Source organism: Sinocyclocheilus rhinocerous, unplaced genomic scaffold, assembly GCF_001515625.1.
Source record: "Sinocyclocheilus rhinocerous isolate Xijiao unplaced genomic scaffold, SAMN03320098_v1.1 scaffold2245, whole genome shotgun sequence".
Classification (NCBI taxonomy): Eukaryota; Metazoa; Chordata; class Actinopteri; order Cypriniformes; family Cyprinidae; genus Sinocyclocheilus; species Sinocyclocheilus rhinocerous.
The window spans coordinates 229,917-241,886 of NW_015637544.1; the positions used below are offsets into that span (position 1 = coordinate 229,917).

The 11,970-nt window shown below is 36.1% G+C and overlaps 1 protein-coding gene across 1 annotated transcript in view; it reads right to left on the bottom strand.

Annotated features, from left to right (window-relative positions):
* The window catches only part of mycbp2 (MYC binding protein 2), a 132,058-nt gene extending 124,839 nt beyond the window's left edge, over positions 1–7,219 (bottom strand). The window contains exons 1-2 of the mRNA XM_016564075.1: positions 6,523–7,219; positions 1,297–1,372 (exon numbers count right to left, since the gene is read on the bottom strand). Of these exons, the coding sequence (XP_016419561.1) occupies positions 1,297–1,372; positions 6,523–6,797 (351 nt within the window). The 5' untranslated portion in view covers positions 6,798–7,219. The remainder of the gene's footprint in view (positions 1–1,296; positions 1,373–6,522) is intronic.
* Between the last annotated feature and the right edge of the window lie 4,751 nt (positions 7,220–11,970).

Sequence of the window (11,970 nt, forward strand, 5' to 3'; positions counted from 1 at the left end):
TTTAAAGTGAAAGTAAAATGGGCACACCGCTTTTACAAGCTATTTAAAAGTGAAGGAAAGCGAGAAAAGAGGGAATGCCCCGCCCCCGCGGTGATACCGGTATTACCGGTGTTGTCACGCGCCGATTAACCGGTGGGAAAATTTCCTCACCGACACAACCCTAATCTATATCGGCCAGTCTTAGTCATCAGAAGCACAAAGCTTCTCTGGGATTGTGTAATATATCACAGACAAGGAAAGAAATCAAACCAGAAGGGCAGCACACTTATGAAAACACATTCTTATCCATAAGACAAAGCAACGTGAAGTTCTTGAACATGACAAACTAACAGACATTTCAGCAGTACGTCTTCAAGACGAGCACCTCCCTGCTGGAGAAACTCCATCCATCTGTTTATGAGCAAACAAAGCCAAGTAGCTCCTTTTAAGGAGGCTGTGGCAGAGAAGGAGAAATATAAGTGAGCTCTTTCTCCTTAGCCAGCAGGGTTTTAGGTTGGAGGATTACGACGGCATATCTACAATCACATTATTCTCTCTTACCCCTGCCTGCGAAGCACTAACATCCACTACGGAAAACAGAGTGCCTGGGAAAGGATATCCAAACACAATCAGGCATTAACCCCCACACATGCTTTGGGGAATGGCAAGACAATACACAATATCCAAAAGAAGACATTTTGGGTCTTCTGCCTATTTTCTGAGCGCTGGTAAACGCTGCAGACGTAGCGAGACAAACCCTGCTGCCAGCACACCATAGGTGCTCAGTGCAGGAGATGGAGGAAGCTGTTGCCATGGAAACGTGCAACACACAGGTCGCCAAGCAACTGCCAATCGTGACCCCGCCATTCCCGCATCCTCCGCCATGTATGAGAGTGTTTATTGGCGTCTTCTCAACTGTGACGACTAAAAGCAGTTTCCAAGCATGAAAATATGCATGTATACATATGTACTGTATTGTGATCACTGTCAAAACAGCTAAAAAAAAATCTTAATGGAATTAGAGCTGCACCTAAATGGCCAAAGAGAAAATCCAGACTGAAGATTTAAATGGAAACCACTACTTCAACATTTAACAAAAGAACCACTGTTACATGACGTTAAAATGAGAAAGGTTATAGTTTTTGAAATACGGACAGCAGAAGTCTATGAAAGGATACTTCTTCAAAATTTGAATGTGAATATGGAAATTATGCTACCAATAATGGCTTTTAAACCCTATAGCTTCACGGTTTAAATGGGGCAGAAAATGAGTAGCAATGAAGACTACAGTATCCAGAGTCAGATTCACAATCTTACCTTTGTTCTTGTTTTCACTTTTGATTTGACTTTTTGCCGCCTTTTTAGCTTCTTCTTGCTCAAAGCTTTCTTTCCCCTGGAGAAGAATGACACATGTTAGTGGTTTTGCAGTGTGATCTATCAATAATCACAAATGACATGGTTTCTGAAGGTGAATTTAAATCTTGAAGGCCTTTTTAAGACCAAGTAAAGAAAATGTAAGGGTAACATAACGTTTCAATATGTTCTATACATGCTTAAGGAGCAGACAGTGAATTGTAATAACAACACTTCACAGTCTGAAAATACAATTTCCAACAGATCTCTGTTAATTTTTACTCCATTTTTACAAAAAACAAAGAATATGAAAATCATTTTAAATGTAGCACAAATAGTGATGTACTTCCTCAGTATTTTTGTCTTGTTTTCCATTGCAAATGTCTAAAGATTCTTAAAGGGTTCATATTCTGAGAAATCAAAATTCCCTTGATCTTTTGGCATATAAGATGTTATTGTAATATACAAACATCCTGAAAGTTTCAGAACTCAAAAACAGCTTATATATTGAAGGCAGTCTGCCAAAATGACAGCTTTTGGAATGTTCTACTCTATGATGCAATAATGTGGATAAGCACCGCCTCCACAGAAGAAGATCAACATCACTGCCCGTTAAGCCCCGCCCACCAATTTGCACATGTAGTGTTTACGAGAGAGGCAAACGCGCAAGTCTACGCAAAGACCAAACGATAAAGATGGCTCTGAAGACAACAACGCTGTGCAGTGCCAAGTTGTGCAAAAACAGTGTTCGCGTTGCCTTCCTTCTGATCAATCTCAACATTAGGAAAGAGTGGATCAACTTTATTTTTAATGAAGTTCCAAACCGCATCAGTAAGAACTTGGTAGCTTTGTTCACTTTATTTTACCGTGGATTTGTTTACAAACAAGGCACAATTCAATGCGGGGTTTTTTTTAAAGATTGAAACTAAAAGACGATGATGTGCTGACTACAGTGGATACGATGTCGCACCACACAAGTGTGAGTAACTGTTTTCATTACATTGTCACTATTGCTTTGTCTCTTCTTACAGATCGTTTGATATGTATTGAGTTATGCGTTTTTGACCTAAATCCCAGAAGCGTCCATCTATGAGGAATGTACGCTGTCAAACATACAAAGCTATTAGTCAATCATAGTAGTGGGCGTTTACTTCCGAGTCTATGTGCCACGCCTATTCAAACAGAGCGTTCTGATGAGAGGGGTTAAAAACAGGACAGAAAAGGCTCTAGCTTATTACTTCTAAATTATGTTTTTTGATGTAAACATTTTTATAACATTATAAGTGGACCTCAGAGAACAGTACAAAATAAAAAACAAAGGCAGTTCATGACCGCTTTAAATCAAGATGCACTGAGAAGTAAAATGATATGAGTCTTATGCTACGTTTACACTGTCAGTTTAATGTGACCCAATTCCGATTTGTTGCTCAGATGTGACACAGATCGGATGTGTTCTTCTATGATAGTGTGAACAGGAAAAAAAGCATGCATTTGGATATTTCGAGATCGGTTTCGGGCCTCATTCCCATGTAGAAATAAATCAGATACAAATCAGATATGTGCCAATGCGACTCATATAAACAGGCAGATCGGATTTTCTGAGGCATTGCGTTCTTAAAACAGCGTCATTAAAACTGCCACAATTTGGTACTTCTCTGCGGTTTAATGACGTCATATTCTTTATGTCGTCACAATGCACAATGTTTCAGGTGGTATGGCAAGTGTAAACACACATGAATTGGATATGGGTCACAAACAATTGAAAGAACGTGTAAACGGACTGTCAAAAAAATTGGATATATGCAACAAATCAGAATTGGGCATCAAGACCTGCAGTGTACCCGAGGCCGTATTTCCTGAGAAACTGATCCAAATGAAGTGTTTATGATTAAAACAAGAGCAAATATCTGCCAATAGGGTGAGAAAAATATACTTAATTAAAAAAACAAGACTTCACATTTGCATCTCAAATACATGTATCTTTACAAAAGAATAAATAAATAAACGCATCTTTAAAAATATCTTTAAGAAAAAAAACACTTGAGGAAGATTTTTCTTTTTCTTTTTTTTTGCAGTGCATGCAACATTTAATGCAGTGACTTTCTGTTTAAATTTAATACCTTATTAAGATCCACAGAAGCCCTGAATTAATACCAAGGTCTATTTAGATAATAATATACAAAGGGCAATAAGTCTGGTCCAAAACTGCAGGTTATTCTGGCCAAGAACTGTCCACTTAAAAACAGAGATTGTCTAACACGTGGAAACTGACTAAACACAGTTCATTTTTGGTTTTATATGCTGTTGTTCAGAGATGGATTTATGCCTAGAAAAACTGAACAGCAGCAGCTGTCCAAAAAAACATGCAGTGTGTTAATCCTGCACCTCATAAACACGACTTTGTTCTCCGGTGGACTTTTCGATAGACAGAAATAGTGTGGTCAATCACTTTCGATCTGCCGATTTTCAGATATTGGTTGGCAGTTTAGTGTGCAATATGAATCAGACAGCCAGTGAATTGATTGTGGGCATCTGAGGTTGACACTACTACTAACATATTTGGCATTTTCAATTTTGTTTGTCAAGTAGTTAGTACCAGTTCAATATACTGGTATAAAGTTCAGAGGTCATACATCACAATCGGTCAGCACATGTAGTCATAATGTGCGGTTTTAACATGCATTTTTAATAAGGATGGATTTTAAGAGCAGTAATATCTTAAAGGGACTCCATGCTGCCATGTTAACACCTTTGCAATAAAGCCCATGTTGGTCTTTTTCACACTGGTTTAAATTTGCTTACACACAGTAAAATGACACTGTTTGTCTAACATGAGAAACTGCAAATAGCCCAAATCCTAGTGGCAACCCCACACAAGAAAGCGCTCGGGCAGCAGGAGATCATAGTTTTATTTTCATCAAGAGAGTCATGTGAATCTGCTATTATGTAGAACGTTATGTAGGAATGGTGCTGAAGTGCTAGAGTTTGTGTACAGCAGTAAACAATGGAACAACGGCAGCTGATCATATGCAGTGAAAAGTGAACGCACAGAGGCTGCTTGTGATGAAGAGCCTGAAGGTTGGGAGGGGCGTTCAATGGTTCAGCGCACTTTGCATGCTATCAACGCTGGTGGCGTCATGAGTGGATGGTGTAAGTGTACACTATGAAACCACTGGTAAAAGGAATATTAGACCTCAAGGAAAATCATTTTCAAACTCCTACTTCCCAGAGATTGGAATGAGGGAAAAAATGTGGTCCATTTATTTTCAGTTTTGCCAGCTGATACAAATTGAGACATGCATTTTAAGGATCTTCATCACATACATTCTACTAAACACATTTGTATGATTTTTTTTTGATAACTTTTGCATAGAGAAGTCAGTAACAACATAGCATGTACCATTCTTTTTGACTTGATCTTAATCTCAAAGATCTTAAACAATGTATTAGATTATTTTTGTTGACCTCTAGTCATTCTGTGCTTATTAATCTTGACTAGAGTTGTATATGTTCATTTAATTGATTTTATTCAAATTTTGATTCATTTAATTGATTTTATATATATTTAATGATTTTTTAGGTAAAATTTAATATACATTAAATGCAATTAGGCAAACCTAAAACAAAAAATTTAAAAAAAAAATGTTATTTTTAATGAGTATTTTGATTTATTAAATCAAATAAAAAATCAAAATCTACTCATTTGCAAAGAGGCTAAATATAATTTAAGAGTAGGAGCTTGCAGTTCTTTAGTAACTGCTGCTTGTAAATGACTACCAAACCTTTTTGCTTCATGCTTCCCAGTTATTTGAATGGGGAAAAAATGAGGTCACTCACTCACTTCATTTTCAATTTTGCATTTTTAATATAATTTGCGACATCCTTCTAAAAATTCTTCATGACATATATTTTTGTAAGTACATTATCACAACTTAATAATGAAAAAATTTTGCATAGAAAAGCCAGTAAAGAAATAATAATAATAGAGTAATATAGTAAAAAAATATATATATAGTATACTAAATAAAATTACAGAATTATGACAGTTGTTACTCTCAATGATATTAGAAAAAAAATAGTAGATTATTTTTATTGACCCCTAGTCAAGTTTTATGTGTGAAATTATTATTATTTGTAAAATTCAAATAGATTAAATCAATTTGGCCAATCTAAATTTGAAATAAAAGTCTTCTGTATGAGTCTGCTTTATTTATTGAATCTGTTAGATATGCTGCATTTCATTTGCTAAAGAGTTCAAAATAATTGAAGCATAGAAATGCGTGTGTTCTCATTCTTACTTATTTCATTTTTTGGCAACTGTGAAACATCTTATGGATTAAGCAAAGGTCAAAGTATGAATATATGAACAGAAACAATAATGATTTGTACAGTGGGATCACTAATAAGAGACAGCTCTGAGGTGAAGCACATCAGTGTGTGTGTGTGTGTGTGTGTCTACAGCAGGGTGACGTCAGGCAAAACAGAACCCAGCCCTTCACCTCAACGAGACTCACGCCTGCTGCTTTGAATATATACACGATACCATATGTAATATCGTTGAATAAGTCACAGTTATGTAAATGTATTAGCTGGTTATGAATAACTATCTGTCTGAACATGCAATTCAGTGAAGAAGGCTGATACCCACAACCTGAACTGGGACTATAAACCGTTTCACAAGCCTGACAACATTTCGCTTGTCTTTAATGTGCACAAATTTGATGCGAAAGGTTTAATATATCCTTCTTCGCATAACATATAATTGTCTGTGCACTGTATTTGAAGCCAGTTGAGTTTTATTATACACATTAAACTCATCCAGCCACGTCCTATTAGCACACTAACGTTAACGTTACATCATGAGCCTATAAGCAGCTGCTAACGTTACAGCTATTGATCTAGCCGTGCAAGATGTCTCGAAACGGCATTGTTGACCGTGACAGCAGAGTGAACGTGATTTTAAAAAGTGCACAAATCAAAATCAACACAAACTGAGCTTCTGCGTTGACCTGCATGAGATGAAACGAGTTTTAGCTGCGCCCGCTAAGGAAGTTAGCCGCATGCTAACTGCTAAGTTACTGCTGTTTGGGCACAAACGAGCTCATGTTTAACCCAATGGGTTTTGTTTACAAACACGTCCATCAGTACGCCGGTTTGTCATCCCGAACCGAGCCGGTAAATCAGACCCACCTGCCGAGGTTGAGCCCCTGCTCTTTGTCGTTGATCGCGGTGGTGTAAATCCTCCGGTACCGCTCCGCCAGTGCTCGCCCTGAGAGAAGAAGCTGGTAGCGACTCCGACAATCCGAGCGGGCCCCCACAACGGGACAGGAGCCCATCCCTGATCCGATCGATGCGAAATCGTTTCCAGCTCCGGGAATCACCCTGACTCCCAGCCCCATGGAGTGGGACGAGGAGGACGGGATCCCGCTGCCACCGGCACCCGCTGCCGCAGCAGCACACATCATCGTTTAGGGGAACAACGCATATATTAGATTACAATGTCAGTCAACAGAGCTAAAAGTCCCAAGCCTCCTCCATAAATCCGCTCCGCAAAGCCGCAAAAACGCCCGGCGAATTACATCAGAGTACGTTATCTCCAATTAAAACGACGTTTACGGTTAGCCGCTCTGCTGCGACTGCGAAATACGCGTCCCTTCTTCCCTTCGCTCGGATCAAAAACCGACCGTTATTTCCTCGACTGCAGGCGATCCAACTGCCTTTAGTGAAAGAAGTCAACAGCGCGAGCTGACGTCTGTGCCTTGCGTTTGTTCCTGCTATTTTTCTTGACCCTGTAAAGACAGCACCCCTAGCAGCGCTGCCATCTTAGCTTCATCATCCTTCCCTGTTCATGTCGCTGACTGTCAAGCATGCTGGGATACATTCCCATCCGTAGCACACACCGGCTGTGATTCAAAACGCAGTGCGCGGACTACCTAGCCACTATTTGGGCGCGCGAGCGACGATTCTGAATCTGTTCTGAATGCGCCTAGAGTGCTGTCTTGCTAGTGGACTCTGTAGGTTTGTAAACGCGCCCGCTGTAGTAATGGAGCGGCCGAGTATAACGCGTCAGATGCAGGTTTGGATGCTTTAACGTTCGTTTCTTCTAAATGTGAATTTGAATCACACAGCCCAATCCAACATACCTTAAATTTTAAGGTTATTATGCCCTGACAATAACATGAGCTACGAATTTCTGGGAATATCTGGTAATATTAGGCCTATTTATAAGATATTTTATACGTTATTATTGTATTTTCTGGAATACTTGATTCTGATTGGTCAACAGCAGAATACAGCTGTAGAACGTAATTTCACATTTTCTGTTTCTCACATAATAAAATAATTTCAACTAATTAACTATGTTTCATTTATTAGTAGTCAGGCTTTAAAGAGATAGTTCACCCAAAAATAAAAATTCTGTCATCATATATTCACTCTCTTGTCATTACAAACATGTATGACTTAATTTATTGTTTTGTTTGTTTGTTTTGTTTGGGGGGGGGGGGCATATAATTTAGATAGATAGATAGATAGATAGATAGATAGATAGATGACTGATAGATAGATAGATAGATAGATATATTTGTGAAAAATAAGTGCTCTTAATTTTATTGAACATCCACTTGTAATATACTTCAAATCTTAAAGCTATATTTTAAAAGGAAAAGTATATTTAAAAATATATTATTTTATAAAAAAGTATATTATTTCCATAAGTTTGCTGAAGGGTCACATGGGTCCCCCTTATGGCCCTGGTACTTGAAAACATAGGGTTGACTTAGTTGCAACCCATATATTCTCTTTGTATCCACAACATTTCACTTTGATATCAATTCTGTATACCTGCAACGATCTCTTCTCAGATGTAACATTTCTCTTCACTGATAAAAAATAATTGGCAATTGTCTTGGCGGGAGCAGTCACCTCACCTCTGTGGAGAGAGCTTTAATTAAACCTGGCAAACTTCAGTTTTCATGTCATCTTTGAACAACAATGAAACTTTTGAAACAAAAATATTAATGCATACCTCACTGTATGAGGTAATCTTCAGAGAGTTGAAACATGGTAATGCAGAAGGGACATAAACATTTAAGTGGATATTACTATATTATTGTTCATGCAACCTTTGCCTTTAAAATATAATCATAAATAATCTAATAGACAATCCACCCACAGTGCACTATTAAAAATAAAGGTTCCCATTTCAAATATTTCACACTAGTATGATCAGCAGGTATGAGACAAATAGAATATGTATGTGGATGTCTGGGAGAGATGAGAAAAGGTTACAAGAGAGTAAGTGCACATGTAATAAGGTCATAATAAGGTTTCTAACAACACAATATGCACAGGTATCCTAAAATTAAAACAATGTTTAATGCAGTGAGAAAGGTACAAATTCATACTTAGAAATTCTTCATTTTAAAACGTCACTGCAGTAAATTCATGAACGCAAATATGAACTTTTTAATTTCTTGCCCCATCTAGTGGTGAGAAACGTCATTGCTAAAGTGAAAAACGTCTGTCTATCTATCTATCTATCTATCTATGTATATATCTATCATCTATCTATCTATCTATCTATCTATCTATCAGTCATCTATCTATCTATCTATCTATCTATCTATCTATCTATCTATCTATCAGTCATCTATCTATCTATCTATCTATCTATCTATCTATGTATATATCTATCATCTATCTATCTATCTATCTATCTATCTATCTATCAGTCATCTATCTATCTATCTATCTATCTATGTATATATCTATCTATCTATCTATGTATATATCTATCATCTATCTATCTATCTATCTATCTATCTATCAGTCATCTATCTATCTATCTATCTATCTATCTATCTATGTATATATCTATCATCTATCTATCTATCTATCTATCTATCTATCTATCTATCTATCTATCAGTCATCTATCTATCTATCTATCTATCTATCTGCCATCTATCTATCTATCTATCTATCTATCTACCGTAAGCATGTTGCATGATGATACAACTTTGATTCATTAAATTAACCTTAAAAATAAGGTTGGTTCTAAATCACTTTTCTTGCAACAATATTGAGGTAAGGATAATATATATATAACTGATGTACTCAGAATTAATGATAAATCTACATTACATTTTCAACCACATTTTCGTGATACAGTTTATATTACTACAGTAAAACGTTAACAAAGGCACTTTTCCAGAGACACTTTATTTAACACAATCAATGGGAAGTTTTGCATTCAATGATTGGGGAAAAAATAAAAAATAAAATCTTACAAGAGAACTTGGTAAAATAACAGGAGAGAGTAAATGCAGCACAAAAAGGATAAAAGCACTACAATATTTGAGAATTTTGATGAATATCTGATGATATATATGACTAACTTTGTCAAACCTCTCAACAAAATCTAAATTACGACTATGATTTAGTGTTAATAAATTTTGTAATCTATTTATTCATTTGTAAATAGAAAAGCTGTCCAATCCTGCTCCTGGAGGGCCGCTTTCCAGCCCTGATTCAACACACCTGAACCAGCTAATCAAGGTCTACAGGATCATTAGAAACTTCCAGAAAGGTACAAGTGAAAAAGTATTTCACGTTTACCTTCATTACTAATAACAAAGCTTGTAGTTTTCAAAGGCAATTTATTTAAAGCTGCCAATTCACCTAATATAGACCCAATTAATCTCTTTATATGTCACACAATAGCCATGTCTGCTACTTTCTCATAAACAAGAGTTTGTTATGACTTTTAGGCTAAACTGAATCAAGATCAGTCATATGCATCATGATTCAGAGGTATGAATGAGTACCTGATAAAGCTGTAATCAAGCATTTGGCATATTATCCTGATTGCTTCTCAGTAAGTTTTTTGCACTTAGATTTCTCAAATAAATTTCACACATGGAATTAAGTAAAATCCTAACTTAAAAAGTTAAATAATTAAATTAATACATTGATGTGCTCTCTACAATCCGCATACATTATGTACAAGTATTTGCGTTGCGTTGACCGTTGTTTTTGTAGATCCCGCCTTCTCGCACGCCACGATTGGTCGATGATGTACAATGCCTGCACGCCATTGGTCGAACTACTTTTCAGTCATTACCTTCAGCAAGTATGAAAACAATAGGAAAACAAAGCCAAAATCTGGGCTCTTGGCAATTTAGAAATGTCCTGGAAAAGAGGACGTATGACCAGTCGGTTTTTAAGGCAAGTGTTCACACAAACTTACTTTATTTTAGACATACATTTTTAATTTGTTACTGCATTGACGTTAGCACAGCTATACTCATTGAATAACACAATAGTTAACTTATATAACCATCCTACAACCTAACCACATGTTCCACTGTTAACCGCAAAAACGCCAACAACAGAAACTCTTTTAAATGTCCAGCTGAACTTTAAACATGGGTTTGCCTTTACACAAAACACATTAAATAGCACTTAATTTCAACATTTATTCTCCCAAATGAGTCCTATGGAAATCATGCTGGGAACTAAAACTCACCATGCCGTTTCATTTATAGAAACAAAAAAAGATAAAAGATTTAAACTTCAGTTTCAGATATTTGAGTGAACTGAACACAATGAAATTAAGTTGTAGTAATAAAATGTTCAGCAATTATGTTACTTGTGTTACAAAATTGAACAAGCAGATAAAAGAACCTTATTTAAACCTCAGATGCCCAATGTTTCCTGTTAAATAAATACAATCATTGTATTCTCAGTCCAAACCTTGTATTTGCAAACATTAATATTTGCATTAAAATGATTGGTGTAACATAAGAAGCAGCTTCTTCCTCATCGAATGTCACCAAGATTGATTGTCTTTTGCATATTACACACTTTAAAACTATTGAGGAAGGGTGTGATTAACATGAACCGCAGCGTCACACCCCACAGACATACTCTTCATATTTTCTGTCAGACATACTATATACGTTACCTCCCACAATAAAGCACAAACCTAACAACCGCAGACTTCTGCAACAACACCCCTGTTCATTTAGAACAACCAAAAAAATATTTTCCGGCTCAGAGTGTTTCATCTTCTGAGGTTCAGAGCTGTATCATTATATAATGTTATATCGCCAAGCCTTCACCATGTACACTGAAAAAATGGTGAAGGGTTTACTTTGAAATACTTTTCACTCTACATTTCACAAATACAAAGAAATGGCAAGTAACTTTTGTCAATTTTGAAGTAGAAAGACTGCAATAATATTTTCTTGTAAAACATACTCCAATCCTTTTTATTTTATTTACAACTTTGAAAAAATCTTTTTTTTTTTTTTATAAATAATGTTGAAATCATAATTGCTGGTAAATTTCACAAATAATTACAAAGAAATGGCAAGTAACATTGTGAAATTTTGAAGTAGAAAGACTGAAATGTATTTTCTTGTAAACACACTCCAACAATCTTTATTTTATTTACAATTTCGACAAATCATTTTTTAGTGTACACTAAAAATATGGAGATTTAGGCTACTTTGAAACAATTTTTAATCTTTCATAATTTTCACAATTATACAGAAACAAGTAATTAATTGAAGTAAACATTACATTTTAAAGGGGTCGTATGATGCGATTTCAAGTTTTCCTTTCTCTTTGGAGT